Source organism: Schistocerca piceifrons, chromosome X (genome assembly GCF_021461385.2).
Source record: "Schistocerca piceifrons isolate TAMUIC-IGC-003096 chromosome X, iqSchPice1.1, whole genome shotgun sequence".
Taxonomy (NCBI): domain Eukaryota; kingdom Metazoa; phylum Arthropoda; class Insecta; order Orthoptera; family Acrididae; genus Schistocerca; species Schistocerca piceifrons.
The window spans coordinates 803,674,849-803,702,102 of record NC_060149.1 but is presented as its reverse complement, the minus strand read 5'-3'; the positions used below and the strand labels follow the sequence as shown (position 1 = coordinate 803,702,102).

At 39.0% G+C, this 27,254-nt stretch overlaps 1 protein-coding gene across 2 annotated transcripts in view; it reads left to right on the top strand.

Annotated features, from left to right (window-relative positions):
- The window catches only part of LOC124722059 (dymeclin), a 163,913-nt gene that overhangs the window by 59,183 nt on the left and 77,476 nt on the right, over positions 1-27,254 (top strand). The window contains exons 3-7 of one of the 2 annotated variants that reach the window (XM_047247255.1): positions 6,800-6,924; positions 7,022-7,106; positions 14,683-14,787; positions 20,502-20,641; positions 25,558-25,770. In XM_047247255.1, the coding sequence (XP_047103211.1) occupies positions 6,800-6,924; positions 7,022-7,106; positions 14,683-14,787; positions 20,502-20,641; positions 25,558-25,770 (668 nt within the window). Of the gene's footprint in view, positions 1-6,796; positions 6,925-7,021; positions 7,107-14,682; positions 14,788-20,501; positions 20,642-25,557; positions 25,771-27,254 lie in introns of both variants that reach the window. The other variant, XM_047247254.1, reaches the window with a different exon arrangement.

Below are 27,254 nucleotides of genomic sequence, written 5' to 3'. Positions count from 1 at the left end.
ACTATGAACAGCCGCCTTTAGTGAATTAGCAGTCTAGTTAAAAGTTGATTACTTAACTCTCTATGGTAAATTGTTGATTTCTTAGGATGGATAGAATGTATGACTGCTGTGTATGGACGCACTGGTCACTGTTAGTGAACAGCTGAACTTGCTGATGGCCACGATCAGCCGTCTTTAGGCTGCTGCCTCAGAGTGTGGTGGCAGTGGGGAGTCTGGTGCGTTGCATGGTACACCCCAGGTTTTACATGCTTCACCCACGGTCCCTGCTGTCAAGACATCTTCACGGGTACCGGGCACAGTTGGACCACCCTCTCCCCAAAGGGAGTAGCGGGTTCAATGGCATTGGCGTCGCACGAGGCAGAGGGTCAATGTGGAGGCTGGCAATGTGGTGTCGCCCGCTCTGCCTGTGAGTGGACATGCGGCCGCTCCTTCAGCAAGGTCCGAGCAGACACACGGGGGGGAGGGGCTTATTAGTGCTTGGGAGCTCCAGTGTTAGGCAGGTGATGGAGCCCCTTAGGAAAATAGCGGTCTGGGAATGAGGCCAGTGTTCACTCTGTCTGCTTGCTGGGGGGTCTCATCCAAGATGTGGAGGAGGCCCTGCCAGCGGCGATAGAGAGCGCTGGGTGCACCCAACTGCAAATTTTTGCTCATGTCGGCACCAGTGACTCCTGCCGTCTGGGTTCAGAGGTCATCCTCGGTTCATACAGGTGGTCAGCGGAGATGGTGAAGGCGGAAAGCCTCGCTCTTGGAGTGGATTCTGAGCTAACTATTTGTTGTGTCGTTCCCAGAACAGGTCGCGGTCCTCTCGTTTGGAGCTGAGTGGAAGGCTCAAACCAGAGGCTCAGACGATTCTTCGGAGATCTGGGATGTAAATTTCTCGACCTCCACTATCGGGTCGAGAAATGTAGGGTCCCCCTGAATAGGTCAGGTGTGCACTACACGCAGGAAGCGGCTACAAGGGTAGCGAAGTACGTGTGGCGTGCACATGTGGGTTTTTTTGGTTAGAGAATTTCCTCCCTATGCCCAACAAGGCATCTCCTGAGACGCAACAAGGTAGTAGTAGGCAAAACACAACAGGGAATGACAATATTAATGTGGTAATAGTAAACTGCAGGCGTGTCTATAGAAAGGTCCCAGAACTACTCTCATTAATAAATGGTCACAATGCCCACATAGTACTAGGGATGGAAAGCTGGCTGAAACCAGATGTAAACAGTAATGGAATTCTAAACTCACATTGGAATGTATACTGCAGAGACAAACTGGACGGTGAAGGAGGAGGCTTGTTTATAGCGATAAAAAGTGCAATAGTATCGAAGGAAATTGACGGAGATCCGAAATGCGAAATAATTTGGGTGAAGGTCGCAGTTAAAGCAGGCTCAAATATGGTAATTGGATGTCTCTATAGGCTCCCTGGCTCAGCAGCTGCTGTGGTAGAACACCTGAAGGAAAATTTGGAAAATATTTTGAGTAGACTTCCCGGCCATGTTATTGTTTTGGGTGGAGATTTTAATTTACCACATATAGACTGGGAGACTCAAATGTTTATAATGGGTGGCAGGGACAAAGAATTCAGTGAAATTTTTTTAAGTGCATTATCGGAAAACTACCTTGAACAGTTAAACAGAGAACCGCCTCATGGCGATAACATATTAGACCTTCTGCTGACAAACAGACCCGAACTATTTGAAACAGTGAACCCAGAACAGGGAATCAGTGATCATAAAGCGGTTACAGCATCGGTGATTTCAGCCGTAAATAGAAATACTAGAAAAGGCAGGAAGATTTTTCTCTTTAGCAAAAGTGACAAAAAGTAGATTTCAGAGTACTTGACAGCTCAACACAGAAGTTTTATCTCTAGTACAGATAGTGTTGAGGATCAGTGGACAAAGTTCAGAACCATTGTACAATATGCATTAGATGAGTATGTGCCAAGCAAGAGCGTAGGAGATGGAAAAGAGCCACCATAGTACAACAACCGAGTTAGAAAACTGCTACGGAAGCAAAGGGAACATCACAGCAAACATAAACATAGCCAAAGCCTTGCAGACAAACAAAAATTACACGAAGCGAAATGTAGTGTGAGGAGGGCTATGCAAGAGGCGTTCAACGAATTCGGAAGTACTATGGTCTGACTTGGCAGAAAATCCTAAGAAATTTTGGTCTAATGTCAAAGCGGTAGGTGGATCAAAACAAAATGTCCAGACACTCTGTGACCAAAATGGTACTGAAACAGACTAAAGGCCGAAATACTAAATGTCTTTTTCCAAAGCTTTTTCACTGAGGAAGACTGCACTGTAGTTCCTTCTGTAGATGACAGAGGGATAGAAAAACAATTAAAACCACTCAAAAGAGTGAAGGCCGCTGGATCTGATGGGATACCAGAGTACATGAAGGAACTTGCACCCTTTCTTGCAGCAGTATACCGTAGGTCTCTAGAAGAGCATAGCGTTCCAACAGATTGGAAAAGGGTACAGGTCATCCCCGTTTTCACGAAGGGACGTTGAACAGATGTGCAGAACTATAGACCTATATCTCTAATGTCGATCAGTTGTAGAATTTTGGAACACGTATTATGTTCGAGTATAATGGCTTTTCTGGAGACTAGAAATCTACTCTGTAGGAATCAGCATGGGTTTCAAAAAAGACAATCGTGTAAAACCCAGCTTGCGCTATTCGTCCACGAGACTCAGAGGGCCATATACACTGGTTCCCAGGTAGATGCCGTGTTTCTTGACTTCCGTAAGGCACTTGATACATTTCCCCAAAGTCGTTTAATGAACAAAATAAGAGCATATGGACTATCAGACCAATTGTGTGATTGGATTGAAGAGTTGCTAGGTAACAGAATGCAGCATGTCATTCTCAATGGAGAGAAGTCTTCCAAAGTAAGAGTGATTTCAGGTGTGCCGCAGGGGAATGTCGTAGGACCGTTGCTATTCACAATATATATAAATGACCTTGTGGATAACATCAGAAGTTCACTGAGATTTTTTGCGGATGTTGCTGTAGTATATCGAGAGGTTGTAACAAAGGAAAACTGTACTGAAATGCAGGAGGATCTGCAACGAATTGACACATGGTGCAGGTAATGGCAATTGACTCTCAATGTAGACAAGTGTAGTATGCTGCGAATACATAGAAAGAAGGTCCTTTATCATTTAGCTACAATATAGCAGGTCAGCAACTGGAAGCAGTTAATTCCATAAATTATCTGGGAGTAGGCATTAGGAGTGATTTAAAATGGAATGACCATATAAAATTAATCGTCGGTAAAGCAGATGCCAGACTGAGATTCATTGGAAGAATCTTAAAGAAATGCAGTCCGAAAACAAAGGAAGTAGGTTACGGTACACTTGTTCGCCAACTGCTTGAATACTGCTCACCAGTGTGGGATCCATACCAGATAGGGTTGATAGAAGAGAGAGAGAAGATCCAACGGAGAGCAGCGCACTTCTTTACAGGATCATTTAGTAATCGCGAAAGTATTACGAAGATGATAGATAAACTCCAGTGGAAGGCTTTGCGAGAGAGACGCTCAGTAGCTCGGTATGGGCTTTTGTTGAAGTTTTGAGAACATACCTTCACCGAGGAGTCAAGCAGTATATTGCTCCCTCCTACGTATATCTCGCGAAGAGACCATGAGGATAAAATTAGAGAGATTAGAACCCACACAGAGGCATACCAACTATCTTTCTTTCCACGAACAATACGAGATTGGAATAGAAGGGACAACCGATAGAGGTACTCAAGGTACCCTCCACCACACACCGTCAGGTGGCTTGCGGGTGAATATGGATGTAGATGTAGATGTAGAACAACCGTGTATTCTTACACTACAACATTAATATTGTATATTAAAACATCTACAGCTAAATTCTAGCATTATTAACATCTGTCACTATGTTGTAGCATTGGTAATCAGCAGTCTTGGAATTGCTTAAGATTGCTGATTAGGCAGTTCTGTACATCCATTTTAATATAAAACTGCTGCCAAATGATCCCAAGCGACTCAGCAACACTGAAATCTTTGGATTACCGTAAAGATCCTACCTCAAAATTTTGTCACCATGCTGTTTAAATAACTGTATAGCTGAATTGAACAAATCATAGCCGTCATCAACTTACTCATTAGTATTCTGACTCATCATCATTTCTGTCTGGACTTAGAGAACTCCATTGTTCTGTTGTTGGACCCCTTTTGAGGTGGTTTTGCTGCAGCTATTATCTTGTGTGCATATGTTCTGTGAAATTCTTTGATCTTGTTCTATTTGTTATCATGCATACTGTCCTGTAATTAGGTAATGATATCCATGTGTTCACTTTTGTAGAACTGATGCTGCACTATTCCTAATATTCTGTCTGCAGTAAAATAGCTTCCATCCTTCAGTATCTTGGTTAGTCCTATACAAGTTGATTGTAATAGAAATTACTCGACAAGACTCTCCAGATTTATATTGTAAAGCTCTAGCATCCTTTGGTCCTCACTTTTGGTTCTGAATGGTACAAACCTTAAACTTATATCTCCAACATTCTTAAACTTCCTGTCAACGTTTATTTCATTCTCTGTTATCGGCCTACACCTTGTACCACTTTGTCTTTCATCTCTTTTTCTAGCCTTCTTCCTTTCTATCGTGTATACTCTGCTTAGTACGTTAAAAATCCAATTGAAATCTGCTGTACATCTATTGAGGATATGCTGGTAATATTGAGAATCTGCCTGATCGATTTTAGAGTACAATACGGAATAGCGGGCCACTGGTAAATCGAGATGGAGTAGAAAGAGGGCAAATAATTACAGAGATAATTATTACTAACAAAATCCAAGTCTGAACCTGGAGAACAGATTAATGACTGTGCAACTGTTATTAGTGAATTATCAGTAGGTGAATACATAACATTTTTTGAAGTGTCTAAGACACACTATGATTGTACCTGGATGAACAGACTAAGAGAACCACACTTCTCACTACTGAAAAATGTCCTTATCCTGTCCACCCACACAGAACATGAAAGGTGGGCAAATGCTTTCTGTGACTGCAGAGAAACAGGGATGCCTGAACATTTTGTTCTTCGTAGCAACTTATACCAAACGGAAAGGGGAAGCACACTGCATAACTTCAACTTGTATAGGACTAACCAAGATACTGAAGGATGGAAGTTATTTTACTGCAGACAGAATATTAGGAACAGTGCAGCATCAGTTCTACAAAAGTGAACACATGGATATCATTACCTAATTACAGGACAGTATGCATGATAACAAATAGAACAAGATCAAAGAATTTCACAGAACATATGCACACAAGATAACAGCTGCAGCAAAACCACCTCAAAAGGGGTCCAACAACAGAACAATAAAGAGGATTGGTCATGGAGTTCTCTAAGTCCAGACAGAAATGATGACGAGTCAGAATGGGATACTAATGAGTAAGTTGATGACGGCTATGATTTGTTCAATTTACCAGTGGCCCGCTATTCCGTATTGTACTCGAACATCGATCAGGCAGATTCTCAATATTACCAGTATATCCTCAATAGATGTACAGCAGATTTCAGTTGGATTTTTAACGCACTAAGCAGAGTATACACGATAGAAAGGAAGAAGGCTAGAAAAAGAGATGAAAGACAAAGTGGTACAAGGTGTAGGCCGATAACAGAGACTGAAATAAATGTTGACAGGAAGTTTAAGAATGTTGGAGATATAAGTTTAAGGTTTGTACCAGTCAGAACCAAAAGTGAGGACCAAAGGATGCTAGAGCTTTACAATATAAATCTGGAGAGTCTTGTCGAGTAATTTCTACTACAATCAGCTCCGTGTACTGGTCCTGATTGTTACCAACCAGCTACCTCACCATCCTCTGTCAATAGTGTCATCTAAACACAGTGTGGAGGGGAATAGGGTCACTGCCTTCCCCATTGTTAAATTTACAAGACCTTGAAGCCCCAACTTCTCACTGAAATAATTCCTCAATTGGCATCATGAGGTTGAGTGCACTTCATTTCAGACCTTCCAGCAAGGAAAAAGCCCTTGAACCCGTAAGCCTTGCATAACAGACACATGATGACCACTTTGCTGTGGGGGCAGACTGTAGACTCATTCTGTAGTATCAGTATATTGTAGATCTGGGTTTCATATAAATATTTAATTTTTCAATTCATGAAAAGACATTGGTAAGTCATGCTTTAAAAAAGGGAAAGAGGGGGAGGGAGAGAGAGAGAGAGAGAGAGAGAGAGAGAGAGAGAGAGAGAGAGAGAGAGAGAGAGTGTGTGTGAATGAATTGAGGAATTTTACTGGTGTTAAAGTGAATAGTATTTCACAATTAACTAAATAAAAATAATTAAATATTGTCACTATGTAATAATGTGCTATATGGGTTCCCTTAAAGTACTTCATGTTAATGGTGTGTATGTCACTAGTACTTGGAATAAAATGTGACTTGTTAACAGACATTCAAAATTACTGATAACTTTTTGCATTTGCTGAAAAGCTTATGATTAGAATTTTCAAGTCTTCTCCTTGTCATAAGCCTTGTTTTTATTTAGCACTAGTATTCTGCTAATTAAACTACACACACCAAGCTAATTTCTCGTGTGGTGAAGACTCATATTCAGCCTTGCCTAGACCCAAATCTCCATCTGGCCACTCTTACATAAGTTTTCTGCAGTTTCATTGCAGAATACAACATTGTAATGCAAGTACAATAATAGCTTTGCAGAATTCTTTGGAAAAATCCAGTTAATATTTGAAATATAACACAGAAATAAAAAGTTAACAGATTTTTGTATTTTGCAGCAGTATGTTTAGCTGGCAGACATACAATGCATTGTTTATTCTACGCTGTGTCACAAAATATTTAATTGAATCTATTAAAGAAGATGATGTAATTCGTCAGTTCGAAGCTCGACCACAGGAACAAGATGGTATGTATCAGACTTTCTGGAACATAAAGTATTGTTATTGATAATGACTCCATATATATTTTCCGATAATTGTATGAATCAATGTGCACATTTTCAGGGTTGAAACAAGTGGACGAGCATGTGAGTCGCATGGAAATTTTTCTCGATTCCTTGCTTGAGATTGTTGTGGACGTACCTGTAAAGTAAGTAAATTGAAGTTATCAAGTATGTACATACTGTATACATAAATTTAATTCAGGAATTTGTTAAATTCTAAAGAGACGAATGGACTAACTAGTACTCACCCAGGGCGCACAATTCTCAGTACTGCTGACATACACAAAAACAAATTGTGACAGCACTCCTAGCTGTTGGAATTGCATATTTTTTCTTCAGTGGTAAAAGGAAAAGTAGGAGAAAGAGGACATAGTTGGGAGAGATCAGGGATGGTGATGAGAGGGAGGAAGTTGGGGTCAGTCAGAACCAATCTTTAGAGTTCTCTGAGGAAAAATGGAAGCAGAAATGAAGGAAAAAGTGTCTTAGAGTATCAGATGTTACAGATAGAAAACTGCACTTTGTCAGCTTCAGTTCAGAGATGATGGAAAGGATGGATAGAATGAGAGGTAGAGGTGGATATTCAAAAAGAAAAGACAGTGACAAGTGGAGATCACAAAAACAAACAAACAAATAAACAAGTAAGTGTTAGTGTAAAAGTGGAGAAGTGAAAACAAATTAAAAAATAAATAAAAATAAAGAATTTCAAAACAAATGTGAGTGGAAGAAGGAAAATGACGGAGAGGAGAGCTGAATGTAGGTTGAGCCAAGAAGAGTGATAGGATTAGATGATATGTTGGAGAACAAGTTCCTGTCTCTGCAGTATAGGAAGCCTTGTGTTGGTTGGGTGTAACTAAATGGCCCACAAGCCATAGCTGGCCTCAGGAGTTATGCTGCTGAGCATGCTCAATGACTGTGTAGTGGGTGTTCATATATCAGTTCAGATGCAAAACTGAGTATCATTGGTAAGCATACGGTAATTGGGACCTTATATTGACCATTGGACTCCCCTCTAGATGTTACCAAAAACTTAACTGAAAACCTCAGCTTGTTAGTGTGTATGCTCCTCAATTGTACTCTCATCATACTGTCAACAATGAAAAAGACTTTAAATCATCTAACAATACATTGAGACAATTATAGTTGTGTTAGTGGTTAGCTGGACAATACTTCCTGTGACACAAATGCTTTGTCTGAAGACCAGACAGTTCAGAAATCCACCCATGACTGAAATATATTAGAACTAATGGCAACAAATAGACTTGACTTCTTTTAGGATGACTACATTGAAACTGGTATCATCAATCATGGGAAATAGTACCAACAATGATTACCAGGGTACACAGGTTAACTAAATCAAGCAGGAAGATGTGAATTTTTAAGCAAAGTAGATGAAGAGGTGGTGTGTGAAGGCTATCAGTGGCATCAAAATCAGTGTCCAGACTAATGAATGGCACAGGAATTGAAGTTAAGATAGCAAACCAAACAAAATCAGAAATACTGAAATCCATTTTCAGATTGTTACTTTACAAAGGAAGAGAAAGGAAGTACTGCTCCAGTTTGCATCTTGCACTGCTGCAAAGATGAGTGATTGACCAGCTGCGATATAGTCGCATATATGAACAGTGATCCAATACTGTGAAATGTTTTTTATTCTAGTCTTTGATCACAATATCAATTCTTTTGACAATGAACGGTCTCAGTTAGTAATGACCATCCTCAGATCTGCAATATAAAAATATATACACCTAGTGATCAGTGTGTCTTTCAACACAATAAAGCATTACATATCACGATATGCTATCATACAACCATGGAAATGTACAGATAAAATACGGTAAAATGTACCTTTTCTACACCATGTCCTAAAATGATAAGGCTGTAATGGCATCGTCAGAACATATAAATGTACTCAGCACAGCATCGTCACATAGATCTAAAATAAGGCATAGAATAGGTCACATTGTCCACACAGTCATTTTTGCAACTGGTTACTGAAGTACAGTAGCTACCAGAAATATGTTTGGCTACATCCTACATAGATGTCGCTACTGTGGGCTTAGATGTAGTCATCATTTACGTAAGAAACATAATCTGATAAAAAAACATTGGGTAAAATACATGTAGCAGACTTTTAAATATTGATAACTATTATAGAAACCAATTGTGATACAGTAAAAGACGAATGCAGTTACCCATATAAAATTATTAAAAGGATATATATATAAAGATAATAGGTCTGACACTTTTATGATGAATTCACGATCAAAAATTAATATACGTAATACATTGCCTGTAGCAACTCATAAATTACCTGTGAAAGATAAAATGTCTGTATGACAGCTGAAGGAAAGACAGATCAATGATTAGCACCCTCTGTTGGGTCAGTCGCCAGGATGTTATGTAGGCGCGCACCGATCATAAGAACTTAACCACTAGAAGGCTTTACATACATCGTGATATGTCTCCCACAGAAAACGTGTAAACAACATATTAACGGTCAATAAATAAAATTGTCTGTTCTGGCCATACAATCCATGAATAGGTAGGACTTAATCAGTTACAGGATTAGAGCGATGAATGTATGGAAGTAAGGCAAATGCCTACTGTTCTCAACATAAATCATCAAGCAAGGCTAGGTATAAATACACGAGGCATTATTTAGTTATCATAGTACGTTCTGAAACAAAGCAAAGTAGGCGTTGGGCACAAAATCGCTTTGTCCATTGAGTACCCTAGTAGGCTCATTCTTTTTGGCCTTGTAAATCTCCAACTCCTCCAACAAGTCGAGAGCGCGACACTTCTCTGCCCTGTGTAGAATATGCATAATACAACTTTCAATATTGCCTACAGTGTGGCCAGTTTCTGCCAAACGCATTCCCAATGTAGTTTTGTTATGTGCCTGCAAATGCTCCCTGAATCTTATTTTAAAAAAAGGCCAGTTTGACCGATATAAAATTTGCCACATCTACTACAAATGCTCTTGCAAGCCCCAGAACTGTCAAATTTATCAGAATCATTACTCAAACTATGTTTTACACGGAGTTTCAGAGTATTGTTAACTTGAAAACCACATCTAACCTTAGATTTACTCAAACACTTTTCTGTTTGTTGTGACATTTTTCCGTAAAATTTCATTGGAATAGCTTTCAGGATTTCTTTATTATTTCTTTTTTCTAGATGATTGTGGATCTGCCTACAGTTTACTGTCTCTTTTTTAATCCTATTGTATGGGCACGTAATATCATTTGCTGAGAAACCGTTGGATACTGCAATTTGCTTTAATATACTAAGTTCTTGGTGTATTTCATTGTCGGCCAATGGTAACTGAACTAGTCGGTGGATTATAGAGGTGAAAAAGGCCCTTTTATATCATGGCGGATGGCATGAACTGGCTCCGATAATAGTATTTGTACATGTAGGCTTTCTAAAAATCGAAAATTTGTCATTTGTCAACCTTCTTAATAGTAATGTCTAAATAGTTGATGGAGCTCGCTTCTTCTATTTCTGTAGTAAACGCTATTTTTTGATGCATGCTGCCTATGGCTTGAGCAAATGCGGTAACCTCATTCTCGTCACCCTCTAACGGAAACAAGATGTCATCGACACTTTGTTCACTAGGTGTAAATATTTTTATATTGTAAATCTGAGGATGGTCATTATTGACTGAAACCGGTCATCGTCAAAAGAATTGATATTGTGATCAAAGAATGGAATAAAAAACATTTGACGAGTGATTGATATTAGTGTCAATGGTGATGAGAAACAGCTAAAATTGAATGAGGCCTCAGTTCCCAATGGAATCGCTATATCCGATTCTATACCAAATTTGCTACTGAGTTATCAACTATTTTAACAATAATCCACTACAGGTCATTGAATATTTCTCTGTTATTCAGCCAGGTGGTGTCATCCAACAGGAATGATGTTTTGGCAAGCCAACTTTTTGCAGTCTTCAGGCTTTCCTTATGACACTGATATCTGTTGGGATCCAGCTTCATATCTTTGCCATACCCCCCACAGCCTCCCAATGCCTACCTCCGAACGCAGAACTGGGACGATGGTGGGTGAAGTGACATCAGGAGTCGACACAGGGTCCTCAGTAGTGCCACAGTCGGCTTCAGACACGAATCTCTGCTGGTGTGATGACAGTGTGTCCTTTCTTCTTCAGTTATGACGAGAGTGGGTTTCCTTGCAGATTGCTACTGTGCTTTCATCATGCTCAAGGCTGGGTTCTGTACCTTGCTTAATTGAAAGCCAATGTTATGAAAAGGAAAGTTACTACTCACCATATAGTGGAGATGCTGAGCCGCAGATAGGCACAACAAAGAGACTGTCTCAGATAAAAGCTTTCGGCCATTAAGGCCTTTGTCAACAATAGACAACACACACACACACACACACACACACACACACACACACACACACAAACGCAACTCTCACACGACTGCAGTCTCGGGCAACTGAAATCACACTGCGAGCAGCAGCACCAGTGCTTGATGGGAGAGGCAACTGGGCGGGAGTAAGGAGGAGGCAGGGGCGGGGAGGGGGAGCAATAGTATGGTGGGGTGTGGCAGACAGTGAAGTGTTGCAGGTTAGATGCTGGACAGGGGAGAGGTGGTGAGCGAGGGGGGCAGCAGTGAAAAAGAATAGAAGTAAAAAGACTGGGTTACGGGAACATCGGATGTGTTGCAGGGAAAGTTGTCATTTGCACAATACAGAAAAGCTGATGTTGGTGGGAAGGATCTATATGGCACAGGCTGTGAAGCAGTCATTGAAATGAAGGATGTCATATTTGGTAGTGTGTTTAGCAACAGGGTGGTCCACTTGTTTCTTGGCCATGGTTTGTCGGTGGCCATTGATGCGGACAGACAGATTGTTGGTTGTCATGCCCACATAGAATGCAGCACAGTTGTTGCAGCTCAGCTTGTAAATCACATGACTGGTTTCACAGGTAGCCCGGACTTTGATGGGATAAGTGATGTTAGTGACCAGGCTGGAGTAGGTGGTGGTGGTGGTGGTGGTGGTGGTGGTGGTGGGAGGATGTATGGGACAGGTCTTGCATCTAGGTCTATTACAGGGGTATGAGCCATGAGGCAAGGGGTTGGGAACAAGGGTTGTGTAAGGATGGGCAGGTATATTGTGTAGGTTTAGTGGATGGCAGAATACCTCTGTGTTAGGGGTGGGGAGAGTAGTGGAGAGGACATTTCTCATTTCAGGGCACAATGAGAGGTTGTCAAAATCCTGGCAGAGAATGTAATTCAGTTGCTCCACTCCTGGGTGGTACTGAGTTACGAGGGGAATGCTTCTCTGTGGCCGGGCGGTGGGTCTCGAAGCACAGCAGCAGTCTATGTGGAAATCTGCTCCATTATGACGATTAAAGAAGACAAGGATGCATTGTTCCCACTCCACCAGAGATCCACATCTAGCACCGGCTGCAGCACTACAGAGGACCCTGGGTCAATTCCTGACATTGCACTTTCCCAATCATCACACCAGGTTTGTACCCAGAGGGAGCTGGAGCTGCCTGGAGGCTGCAAGATATGGGGAGAGGATTATAAAGGCTGCACCCAGAAGACATAAATCAGTGATCAGGAGTGCCTGAAGATAACAAGAAGTTGGCTTGCCAAAATACTGAGCCCTTGGACAATGCCACATGGTTGAATATCTGAAAAATATTCAAGATTTTTCAATGCTAGGGAAACCAAAAATCACATACTGTAGGTTCCTTGAATGAAAACCCATGCCCAGTTGCTGGAAGAAAGCACTGGGCACATTTTTCTACAAGTAGGGTTTCAGAAGTCGCCCATAACACTACTCTTTGATATCAGTGATATACAACCGTTGTAGAATCTTGGAACATATTCTGGCGTCAAATATAGCAAGGTATCTCGAATGGGATGATTTCCTCTTGTGCTAACTGATATGGATGCTGAAAACCTGGGTCATATAAAATCCAATTTGCCCTTTTTTCATGTGACATCTTTAAAGCTGTGGATTTGAGGTAGTCAAGTAGATGCAGTGTTTCTTGACTTCTGAAATGAATTTTACTCAGTATCCCATCAACACTCGTTAATGAAAGTGCAGTCATGTGAGGCATCAAACAAAATTTACGGCTGGATCGAGGATTTCTTGGTAAGGAAGATACAAAATTAGTGTGGTAACTTAGGAGCATGCTCCAAGAAGTGTGTTGAGACCCTTGCCATTCATATTGTCTATTAATGACCTAGCAGACATTGTCGGCGGTAATGATGTCACCACCAATTCCACTCAAAGCCCCGGTGCTGCTGATACCATTAGTTTCTTCCATTTCCTATCCTTTCTCATCTCCCCCTTCAATTCACATAATATGTATCACAGCTGGGGACTTCACGTGGTGTCTGTTATTTCAGACATTTCTGAAAGAACCAATATCACACATTCATATATGTAACAACGAACTTTTGCAGATGATGCTGTTAGCTATAATGAAGTACTAGCTGAAAGAAGTTGCAGAAATAGGCAGATCTTGATAAGATTGACAACTTGGTGTAAATGTTTAGAAATATAAATTGTGCACCTCACAGAATTAAGAAAAGAAATATTTAAGACGTCATTTTTCTCCACACTATGGACACAATTAATTAACAGTTGGTTGAAAAATATGCATTGAGATGTTCCGGTAGTTGGTGGTGGTCATTCCTACGTATAAAGCCACAAAATGAACACATCTGGTATATGCCAAGAATTTTTTTATATTGATCATGTTTTTAATGTTCTATGTTTCACTAGTAATGGGACTGGACCAGCTTAAAATTAGTCCCATGCATCCACCCACTACCACCTAAATGATCTGTATTATTGTTGCAGCTGCTGCTGCTGCTGCTGCTGCTGTTGTTGTTTCACTCGTGGCATTAATGTTCCCCAGCACAAAAGAAATCAAATTTGGATGTACAGTTGTATTTTGGACAAACTAAAAAATAATTGGGGGTAGGGGTTATTACTACAAAAGTATAGTAGAGGATTGAGAAGAACTTGTACTGAATAAACTCAAGTGGGCAGTACGAAAACAAAAACCAACATTTCAAGTTTGGAACCACAGGTTTCCTATCCAGTAAAAGAAAGGAAAGATTTGGGAGAAACTGGACTGTTCTGGGACTACATGGAATGTCACCAAGAAACAGGCCAAGGAGGTGCAGAGTAACAAGGCAGTAACAATATCACTTTGCAGATTCTTCTCATTTTTATCTGTCATCATTGTGGAATCTATATAAGCACAGGCTATTCCTGCTGATGAGCACTACTTTTGAAGCTTCAAGTAGATGTTATTTCATACACTTTCTTAATTCCGCAGTGATATGAGTGCAGGCAAATTGCTTGGGCATGCTGTAATTTTTATCTACCTACAGTTGTAACCTTCAGAAAGCATAATTTTTGTAGAAAAGTTTTTTTGTTGTGTTGTTTATTGCCTGGGAATCAGTTGTGTGTGTTATAGATCTACTTGTAATTGAACTTATCTTTTCTCACCTAATTGTTCACTGCAGGCATGTCTTATTAATAAAATGGGCACTACTGGAAATATTGACGTTTTTGGAGTTTCATTGTATTTGTGATAGAGAACAAACATTTCCAGCACTGATAATCCCTAACAAACATTCATAAGTGAAGTTCAGAAGTTTACTAATAATGGGAAATAATGTACAGGCTAATACCAACAGGTACTAACAGTTTCTTTTCTTATTTCAGAGATTTTACATATCCTCTACATCTTGAAGCAATCAACTGCCTTTTAATTCTTTTGTCAGTTCAAATGTTTTCCCAGAAACCAGCAGCCAGATCATTTATCTATAGGTAAGTATGTTTGCACACAAACTTGGGAGCATATTGTAGAACACTTTTACTTGTCGTGTGTTTCTCATTTGCTTAATATATTATGATTCTTATTGTTCTTTTGTTTATGGAAGAACAGTTTTTGTGTCATACATTTGTTCAGAAATGAAGTTTGTTCAAATTAGTAATTCATTATGATTATATTTTCAACCAGCTGTTTTTAGCTTTCTAATGTTGAAGGAAATGCAATTATTTCTGTGGAACTGTAAAGTAAGTCTTCACTCTATAATCTTTGTGCTGTAGATGCCAATGACCTCAAGTCTAGGTGTATGGTGGAATCTGCAACTAAGTAGTGAAGTGGTATGTTGTTTTATTGTTTGCAGCATTAAATTCAAAAATAGGTTTCCTTAGAATGTATTGATGTAAAGATTCTGGCTTTTACCATCTTTGAATGTTCACAAGAGTTCTGCAGCATACATCTCAAATAAATAATTTGTTAATTTTGCTATCACGTTAATATTGAAACATTCGTTCAAAATATAGAACTAAAAAATGTCTAGACATAGCAGTAAAGAAAGTAAATTTTTATCCATATGAGAAAGCGGCCGCCACTTAATGATTAACATGTTTTGCTATCTCTCTATCGAATGTAAAACTTTGTACTTCAAGTGAAAGCAGAAGTTCTTTTAAGCAAATTCTTAATTTAGTTTTAAAAATCTGAAGTGGTAAGAATGCCAGAGAGGGGAAAAGCTGTAATGGCAGTTTCATAAAACATTCCAGTGTTCATGGTTAGAGAATTTCTCAAAGAAGTAAATTGTGTATTATGTCATCAGTGTCACATTTCCACTCTACATTTGAATGATTGTATGAAATTTTTCCATGTGTTTTATTCCTGTATAATTTTCTATATTTATCATAACGAGGTCCATTGTTGTTAATGGCATAAAGTGAAGCAATTTCAGGAAAACATTTGTGCGTAATTGGCAAAATAAATAGCAGCAAAAAGGCAACTACTTGAGGAACTTCTAGCATGAACTATGTTAATACACTCATGATACATTGCAATGTACAGTGCTGTAACAAATATCAGACTTGTCAACAAACTGACAGTATACACCACAGACCTCACGTTCTTTTACTAGCTGTGAGGTGATGGTTAAATAATTAATACCGTGTGGATCTTTCCATCCAACACTGACAGATCAGAACAGCAACTAAGAACTGCTGTACAACACATACTTAATCCCACACTCAGTTTATTTATATTACTTCCACAGTTAACATACTCTTGGAACCTTCCCTGTTGTTCGAAGTGCCATCTCTATCTTGTTCTTCATATTATTCTCTCAAGAACCACTCTTTCTTGTCCTTTTCTCCTTCATTCTTGTCTTCTCTCTGCTGCCTACCAACTTCCTACCACTGTAGTCAGTTTTCATTATCAGTGTGAATATGTTTCTCCTTTGCTGTTCATACATCACCTTCTCTGTGCTCTGTTTGTCAGCTGTAGTCATTTGTCTTTTTGGTGGTGAATGGTGATCTGTATTTTCACGTACTTCTCATCTCTCCTGGCATTTAAAGCTTCAAAAAATAATACTATTGGCATTATTTACAGTTTTATCGTTATTTCAAATGTGTTGCTGGATCTTGGAGTCTTGCTTTCATTTTGTTCATAAATTTTGCACCCTTGTTTCTTCACCTCACCCTTCTATGTTCACCCAAATTTTCTTTTATTCAGTACTTCTTTGCCCCACATTTAACCTGTATGATGTCAAGATGTCTCATATTACCACTTTCAATGCCTGATGTTCCTTGATCTGCATGTGAGAGAGCTCTCTTTGATCTGTTGTTCTGTGTGAAACGTCTCTGTCAATTAAGACAAACTCTACCTCCACCTTCCTCCTTTACTGTTTCACTGAGTTATTCCTCCTTTACTGTTTCACTGAGTTAGTGCTGCTGATATTTTTTTCTTCTTGCTCACTAGTATGATGAGAGCCATTAATACTGATTCTTGTTTTATTTCATATTGTATTAAATTTACTGAATCAATTGTGTTGTTCAGTTAGTTGAAACTTAGCTAGTAGTATTGTCTTTCAGCACACCTTGATGTTTTTGTGTTTTACATGTCTAATTCTACTGGACCAAATTAAGGGACAAATCTCCATTATCATTGAATGAGTCAGTACAGGAGATTAACATCAGAATCCCATGCAGACAACAGCTGCCAATATATATTAAAAAAATCAACAATATAACACATGAATTAGCTTAATTTTTTTTTCCAGGAGCTCCCCAACAAAATTGGAGTGAGCACCTTGGAAATTCTTTAGTTTAGACTCAAAGTGTGAGGATACTGCTAAGATTTTTTAATTCTTATGGTAACTTATTGAAGATGGATGTAGCAGAATACTGCACGCCTTTCTTCACAAGAGTCAATTCAAATGCAGACTGGATTTCTGTGAAATATTAACTGTGTAAAAGCTGGTAGTTTGTGCCTATAACCTCATATTGTTGACAACATATATATATATATATATATATATATATATATATATTATATAGAGAGAGAGAGAGAGAGAGAGAGAGAGAGAGAGAGAGAGAGAGAGCGCCCAATGTCAGAATTCTCAGACTCCTGAACAGGGGTGGAAAAGAGGTTAGCTGACTTACACCACACTTTGCTCAAACTGCCCATTTTTGCACTAAAAATGCCCTTTCTGATTGGTAGCTCAGAATATGCCACATGTCATGAGTGTATGAAAATAAGCAATGTGCACTAATTTTCATGATGGGTAATCACTTGCTGCAAATATTTGTTTATTGTAAATACAGCAGCATTCAGTTTGTGAACAAGATCCTGAACATAGCCTTTCACAGCAGCTTACCATTTATGTTTCAGTATAGAAAGCATCTGAAATGTCATATTGTTTAATGGTGCTTTGATGTACCAGTAATGTCAGAGTCAACATAAACAAGCAATCCAATAACTTTTTCTCTAATACCAATTATGTTTTGACAAAGTATACTAATTCCTTCATTACTTTGATACCCAATCTTTTTGAAGGTGGTTCCTAGAGAGTCTTCTCTCAAGCAGGGATACCTGTCAGCTGACTTCAATCAAAAAAATGTGCAGCTCTTAACACCAATTACTACAAAATTTTCCCATAAGTTAACCAACCACTCCTCGTAACACTGTCACCTCTAACATGGCCTGCATCTCGATAGGTATGGGAACGGGAGGTTGATACAGGTTACAAGGGAAACTCCCATAGATGTCTTACAGAAATGAAGACAACAAATAAAGGAATTGAAGAGTAAAGACTTCCAAATGTAAACACAACTTCAAAAATATTAAAAACATACGTTTTGACAGAGCACATAGAACTGTGAGATTGTGAAACCATTGCATTCATTTTTGCAGCTTATGTGACCAACTATTACGTTTTCATCATATCTTTGGAAGGTGATCACATTCACATGCATTAGAACACCTATATCAGGCAGCGAGGCATATCTCACTCACCAGTCATACAAATTAGGTGTGTCAGTAAGAGATTCCTATCATATGACACACATACTGTCACAAATGTCGTATATGACACACCAGGTGTGTTTTCCCGGTGGACGCTTAAGCTGACTTGCCATCTTGTCATCAAATGTTTGCAGTTCCCATTTGAAAGCCACTCCGTTTTGGCTGCTGATAGATTAGTTGTGCAGGATCGGGAGGTTCTGATATGGCTTACCTGCTTAGCAGCCCAACACTGTAACCACTTAACCACGATGCATTTCTCTTCTCTGCTGCTCTGTGTTGCACTTCTTGTTCTTGGACTGTTCAATGTTTCTAGTATTTATTTATTTATTTATTTTTAGTAGAGTACACCTTAGTCCTGTTTTCATGCTTTATCTGTGTTCAGTTTTTGATGTCCTCTGGATCCGCATACTACTAAATCTGAGGGGTGTATGATAGGGAGTTTCTCTTGTAAGCTGTACAAACCTCCCCTTCCCATACCTATTGAGATGCAAGCCATGCCTAGTGAAACCTGATCTACTGATAAACTCAACTGGCACCACTGAAATGTGAGCCATAACCTTTCAAACATAACAGCTGTATTAAAAATGAGGCTGATTGTGATGCTGAAACAGCTGCACGAGATGCACATTTGTGCCTGAGTAGCTATCTTTTCCAGTTCCTCACCTATGTCATACTCCTGCCCCTATGAAGACTATTCCCAGCTCCACCACAATGATCCTCTTTTGCAAAATTCCTATGTAACTCTCCAATGCTATCAGTCATCTGAGTTCACGATGCTGGTGACCTAGTGCTCACTTCCTCAACATTTCTGTAACTGTTGGCCTACTTCTCAACCATGAGAGGTACCTAGCAACAGAACCTTCTTCTTTCTATTTGAATTTACAGCTGACTTAAGCTTCTTAACTGTTGAGGTCTGCTGCATGTTTTCTACACCTAGAGCTAAATAAGACACCTGTCCACTAAACTCTGACATTCAATCAGATCTATTGGTGATACAGGAAGTGAAACTCTCAATATTGCCTTCTCCTAGCATCCTTACTACCAACTGCCAGTTCCCATTCCACAGCCAAGGGGCTGCTCCCATCTTACCCAGTTCCTCTCTTGCATTTTCTAAATGCACCTGAAGGGCACAGGTCTTACATTCCTGCTCCTCTGTTAACGTTTCTTTTTTTCCTACATGTCCTGCACTTCCAGGAGAGTATCTCATTAGAAAGCCCACTGACTTCTCCAGATTTCAAATTTTACTCTCTAGAAAAAAATTAACTACTCTATTACTGCTGCTGCTGCTGCTACTACTACTACTACTACTACTACTACTACTACTACTACACTAATACCAAGTGAGGTGGCACAGTGATTAGCACACTGGACTTACAGTTTGGAGGACAGCAGTTCAAATTCACCTCTGGCCATCCAGATTTTGGTCTTCCACGATTTCGCTGAATTGCTTCATCTCTGATGTCGTTGTCGACATGTTGTTAAACCCTTCCTGCCTTTTTCCACCACAAATATTTGACATGATTACTTGAGAAAAACAAAAACAAAAATTCACATGTCCACTAGTAAACTCAGTGAAAACTGAATACTAGACAGTGAGCAGAATTTTCCAAAAGTTTTTTTATACAGCCATTTTACAAGAAACAGCAAGAAATACTGGTCAAAAATTAATGACAGACTACAATGCACAAACAAATTTGTAGCTTTCACTTCTACTCCAACCACGAACTACTCGTAACAAAATGTAAACCCAGCTAAAAGACTTTGGTGCAAGGCGTAAACACACTCTCAGATAACAGCTATTAGAAGCAATAACTGCACAAGATAGTTAAAGATGAATGTAAACCCACGTAATAAATTACTTTTAGAGCCAGTATTTTCACAACTCTTAAAAAAGTATTTTTAACCTCAAATTATTTAAAAACTGGAGAGCAATTTGAGTAGCAGTCCACCACTTATGCTATTAGTGCATATGTCAGTAAAGTTACTGCTACTGTGGCTCAAACACATTAATGATGATCATCATAAGCCTCTTACTGAGCAAAATTACATCAAGATGACAACTACTGAGAGTGTGTCAACCACTTTTGTTGAACTATTGACATGTTACTACATTAGATCAATCGTACCCAGTGATCACACTAAATAGTGAACATTAAATCTAATATGAAGGTGTGCTTACCATATTGTATGCCATACTCCTGTGTTGTAGGAGCCTGATGCAAGGTCGATACTCAATCCATGCACCACTGCTGGTCAAGAAACTTCTTCAGCACTTCATAAATCAAGAAAAAGCACCTCCTGGTCTGTACAACTTATCTGGTGGAGGTAGCCTGGTTGTCACTCTAGCATGTAAGTGTGTACTGTGTTTCATATTAAATATATGTTGTTCAGCAACAAAATGTTGAGTTTGCAGTTTTATGCAGCAACTTTATCTTCATTTGTGTGTGTGTGTGTGTGTGTGTGTGTGTGTGTGTGTGTGTGTGTGTGTGAGAGAGAGAGAGAGAGAGAGAGAGAGAGAGAGAGAGAGAGAGATTGAGAAACTATAAAGTGTTTATGCTGTGATCTGCATAATTTAAGCTGCATGAATGGAAGAAGGTGTTATTGTGTTTTCTTTGAACTTTGGTATTCAGGGTACTACGTTGAAGTTGAAAAGAAACATCCCTGGTTAATGCTGACTGCAAAATCCATTGAAAAAGTATTTGAGATGGAAAGAGTAACTTGTCACACTGTTTAGTTTTTTACAGTATAATTCAAATTTAGAACTTTCTTATTTTACAAAATTAACACAGTAAGATCCCCTTCATTATAATACTCCTGAAAGACTGGTTTTAGAATAGTTTAACATTATGGTGATATATTATCAGATTTGAGGAAAAAGCCACTTTTCAGATTTATTGTAATTTTCAGATGCAACAGGTAGCTGTGGCTTGATACTGCAGGAGCTCACAGACCAGCAGAATGTAATTCTTATGGAAATATTAAGTTGTTGTTTCATCTTGAAAGAATCAACTCATCATTTGAATTAAGCATTTTAGACACACCACAGACTAGCTGATTTGGGCTAATTCCTCCTCTAAAAGAAGAGGCTTGTGTCATTTTTAGTCTTGCTTTCTTGTAAGCTATGGATATTTGTTATGGATTGAATAGGAATGTTGGTATGAACCCTCAAAACCAGATCATTCCCTTATAGTGGTAAATGTGGGGCTAAAGTTATTTTCATGTATTATAATGAGAGGTGAAAAAACTAGAGGTTTTGTATGATAGTAAATAGCTCATTGGTTTTGGTATTCATTTTCGTAGCTTTTTAAAAAAAAAAATGAAAGAGGCTTATTAGTCATGAGTTTACAGTCCGACATTTAATTGCAGTGTCCATAGGATTATGCAGAAAAAATGCTGTTTCTTGAAGGTAGATGAAAAGGCATGTCAGATATTATTTATTGTTAATACCTCTAGTAGTACTGGTGTGCTGTTTAACTTTAGGCTCTGTGTGGTAATGCTGTGAAGTTTTCCTGAAATTAATTTTGCCTCAGATAGTGCACTGAGCAGACACTTCTAGTAGAACTAGATCAGTATTGCAATGTTTGCGTCAGTGTGCCACTTCAGAAAATTAGAAAACATTGCCTCGTACCACCTTTTGACATTATATTTCAATATTGTATATTTGTAATGCTCTGGAGAATCTTTAACTTTCTTCTTTCATACGAATTCACAGAATTTTCAACCTTTGTTCTTCACCCCTTGACTGAAAAAATGGTCATGTCTGCAAGGTCACTCACCCTGAAAACTTCTTATATAATTTCAGTGTTACACCCACTCTGTATTGTGCTGCTCATTTCTGCACCTTGAGAAGAAGCAGTTGTACCACAGGTCAGCTTCAGAGTTTATCCCCTATCTTTTCAGCTCTGATACTCCATATTAATGGTCAGAAAAGTGTCATACATGCACTGTGCCACACGCTTTTCAGTAGTTCCATCTCTTTTTTCAGGTCTGCAGTAGTCTACGTAATCACTACTTCCATCTCCCAGGCATGACCTCAGTCTCAAGATTTTTACTGGACAATGAAAATTGGCAGAATGCTGCTGCATGACATAAGTACCCTGCTTGTTGGTTTGTGAGGTAACAGGCAGATAGACAATCTCTCGCCCATTTTATAGTAATTTTAATTATTCTGCTTTCTCAGTTATTTTTCCAGAGTCTTCATGTAGCTGCATTTCAGCTTAGTTGTTTTTGGATGAAACAGCTTGTTTAAGAAACACAAATACCATATACTTCCTATCAAGTTTAACTGAGAGCAATAAGAGAATTGTAAAAACTGAAACAGCACAAAATGTTGTCAGTTGACAGCTTGCTAAATAAAGCAAGTTGAAAGAACACAGCAGAAGTGGCACACTGATGTTTTGCGACACAAAATAAAGAAATGGTGTCGAAGAGCTGTGTGTGTGTGTGTGTGTGTGTGTGTGTGTGTGTGTGTGTGTGTGTGTGTGTGAGAGAGAGAGAGAGAGAGAGAGAGAGAGAGAGAGAGAGAGGTATCTATTGTATTTTACAGACTGTCAGATTCAACTTAATTTTTAAGAAGTTTTTAAAAAATTACATTGTAATCATTTTTATTATTAGAGTGCAAAGCCAGTCTAAAAAAAAAATCTTAGTTTATAAAAATGAACTGACCATTAAAATCCCTCAAAACTGTCATCAGAACTTACCTTCTTCTTTTTCTTCTTCTTCTTCATCATCATCATTGTCCTGTTTGTATGTAAGATGGTCTTCCCTGCCATTTAGAGTGTTACTTGTGCCACAGTTCATGAAATATTTAACAACTCTCACTCTAGACCATGACTGTTTTATCCACTTACACGCCTGTTTGATTGTAGATCATTTTAAAACTCCCTGCACGGTGAATTCATGTTTGGTTTCATTCCTCATCCATTTGTTCAATTCCTCTCTCATATACACTTTAAATGGTTTATTTATTGAGACATCAAGAGGTTACAGTTGTGAAGTAAGTCCTCCTGCAATAACAGCCAGCTCTGTATTTTCCTGTCTCAATTTCCCTTTCACAGAATTTTACAAATGACTGCTAAACTCACCTAGCACAAGAAGAGAACTTTTCTTCGATAAAGCACCTTTACTTCTCTCCCAAACACTGTTAATCCACAATTTCATACCAGCGTCATCCATTCAACCCATGTCACGTACATGAACAACACCTGGCAATATTTTAGAAGGTTTTGGCATGTTTTGTGCTTCAAAATGATCATTTGATTAAGTTTAGTACCATCAGCATAACATAAAAGGACAACAGTGTATAGTTAGAGTTTTAGCGCCTATCATGACAACAGTTCTGTTTCTCGGCACATCAAATGCCATAGGAGTTTCATCCCTATTGACTATCTGACTTAGTTCTACACTGGTTTTATTTCGATGTTAAATAATAAAGTGATGGAAAGATAATATTTTCTCTTCATTTTCAGAGATATTTTGGTTTTGGTCCACATGTTAAGTCCATGACACTTCATAATCCTGTAGCACCAACCAACACCACCCTTAAAGTCTGTTAAGTTCCACTGTAGTGCTAGCTTCTGAGTGTGTATTTGAATAATTTTTGTATTAATTCCAATGCCATTTTGATGTTGTCATTGAATACATTTCAGTACGTTATCGTCTAGTTTCGGCCATTTTGCATTCAGTTCTCTATTTGCAAATTTAGTCTTCCTCATTTTTTTCAGTTCTTCTTTACTAGCCTGCCAATTGCTAATGGTTTTTTCTGTTGGTGGAGGGCCAAAATGCTGCTCATCTGCTCTGTTTCCATGTTATGCATATGCTACTACTTTCAATTTATAGCCCACATCATATGAATATGTTTTATTTTGTTTCCACTATGAAACTAGATACTAACAAAAATATTGTACTGTTACCAAAAATATATCACTTTCAATTTAAGTCCACTGGCACTTGAGGCTGCAATGACTCATCGTAGGCTAGACAGTGTTCTGGGTTTGTGATGGCAGGGTGGAAGGGAGACAGTGTTAGCAAGCTTATGAATCACTGCAACTCATGTTTATCGCATTGGTGCACTGCTGCTGCCAGTTGAATCCAGTGTTAGCAGATAGATATAGGTTTCCCATGGCATCGAGCATATGGCCATTTTTAAGACTGGCAGAAATTTTAAATGAGACACTGGACATTTTTATATTAATTTCGAAGAAGAAGAAGGTGCATCTTATAGTCTGTAATATACCTTCTGCACAAATGAAGATGGAAATGTGGGGTGAATTTTAACTTACATGTCAAACTACAAAGTTTTCATTTGCCATTCAGAAATGTTCATCGTGCACATCAAACATCCAGATGGTAGTCAAGCTAATGCCATACTTTTCTGAGCATGTATGGAACAGCTGCATTCACTGGTTTTTGTAGTTCTCCCAAAGTTATTGGGAGGGGAGTCACATGGAAAATGTTGTTCACAACTGCCCCCAAAAAATATGTTCTGCTGTGAAATAATGCAATCTTGCAGGCCAGTGTTGCAATGCAAGATCCATACAATTCTTACATTGTAGGAGGCCCAGTGCCATACTTTTCTCGAAAATCGTGGTGTACCATTCATTTCGGCTAAACACACTGTGGGCAATGAATGAGCAAACTAACTATGCCAGGAGACCCCCCTGGGGCAACTACATGCACCTGCAACTTACAACTGGTACCAAGGTAGACATGTAGTTTCGATGTGTGCGTGTTAAAATTCATCCCAAGTTTCTGTATTTATTTGTGTATAAGACGGAGTCTTCTGAAATTGACTGAATCTTTATGAAACACCCTGTATATAATGGTAGAAATTCATCACTGAATAGTGGAGATTTAGACTTAGGAGATGTTGACCTGCAGATGGGCACTAGAAAAAGGCTGATCAGCAGGTGAGCTACTCAAGAACGTAATTGGTCAGAGAGTTAATAAACATCCAGTCTCTCCCTCCCTCCCTCCCACCCCCACCCCCCACCACCTCCTCCTCTGCCCCTCAGCACAGTGGGTTGGGTTGGCTTAGCTTGCATAGTTGGCCCACAATGCTGGGAGTCAGTGGTTCAGTGCACATTGTGCATTTGCATATATCTACTGCACAAAAACTACTTCATTTAGTTAGTAGTGATCTATCCTCATAATTATTTTGAAACTTGGGTTTTCCATTGCAGTATAAATGTAATGAAGTAACATTTTAGAACAGAATATGGCTATGATGAATCAAACTATTTAATATTTTTTTTCTTATCTTGCAGCTGAATTGTGGAATATGATTACCTGGGGTTTGTCACGGGCATCATCCAGCAGTGAAAATGCTGAGACAGCAGTAGCTAAACAAGCTGATGTTGGAGCACCTTTAGCAAATCAGTCTGTGCTGCTCATTCTTGTGTTAGCCAATCACTGCACTAGTGATAAAAATCTTCATAATCCCTACCGCCAAGCCTTATTTTCATTCAGCAACTCGGAAGGTAAGAAATGAGCTATACTAATATCTGTTGCATGACTTGTGAACTTGCCTCCTTTGTGAGTGGTATTCAGTTGTAAGAATTTCGTGTGACAACAATAATGTAAAATTCAGGATAGTATGTGTAGTTGTAGGTGAGCCTGATGACTGGTCATCTCCAAATTGAAATTGAAGTTATTTGTGCTGTACATTCTAGGCTATGTAGTGGACCTTCTAAGTGCACTCAGCTGGTATATAGTACAGTGCATTAAATTTAGTTCTGGCTAAATAACGTTTTTTTTCAGTTTGTAACTATTCTGGCTTCAAATTGGCATAATTATTATCCCATAGTAACAGCACAGGCTATAATATTCCGTAAATAAGTTTTCCCGATCTACCCAATACTTCAGTTCCAGTTGCCATTTAATTATGAATGCAGGAAACCAACACTTAGTGGTGTCATAGTCACATTACTTCATTTTAGTGTTAGAAGACTATATACAATTGCTGATATACATGTTACACACCTTTACCTATAACTCGTTATTGGTCCTTACGAGCTGTAGGATTTAAATCACAGTCAATCATTTATTTTTATTTCACTACTCAACAAATGTTAACCCCATTCTGTTGAGTAAGCATATCATCTCATGATTTGCCTATATTTTAACATAATTATTGCTATTTCACAGTACTGTCCAATACTGCAGCATATTCCATAGCCCCTGCTTCTAACAACTTCCATCTACTAGTGTATGTAGTGGTTACTAGTACTATGTTCAGCGTGGACTCTTAATGTTGAACATAGCCCCTCTCACTGTGTAATTCTTTTCTTGACAGTTCATACATTTTTATGTTGTCCTTATCACTACTACAAAGTGATTCAGAAGGTTGCACAAATTGAGAGAGTTGATAAAGGATTCTAAATACACAGCTGGGAGAAAAATTAGTTCACCTTTTCAGAGATTTACAATTTATTGTTGCAACAGTACATATGGAGTTCATGAAATGATTACATTTAGAGAACAGTAGGACAAGCAGTTCTGTGGTACCAGATATCGAAGCACGCTGAAAAACCCATATTAGTACGTGTGTTGCCGCCACAGGTGGCAATGCAGGTGCTGACTCTGGCATCCAGTCGATCGTACAGGTGGTGTATACAATCCTGGGATACTTTATGCCACGCCTGTTCAATGTGTTTGCATAGTTTTGTAAGAGTTGTTGGTTCACAAGTTGCAAGAGTCACTTCTCATCCCATCATATCCCACATGTAATCAATTCGAGACAAATCCAGAGATTGTGCTGGTCAGGGAAGTTTCTGAACGCGTTGCAGAGCACATTGAGTTTCACGGACAGTGTATGGGTGAGCATTATCCTGTTGGAGAAACACACCACCTTCCTGTTGCAAGAATGTGTCCAACAACATTCTACAAGTACTGAAGCTGATTAATGTCCCATTCAGAAACACTAAAGTTGAATGAGAGTTGTAGCTTATTGTACCCCAGACCA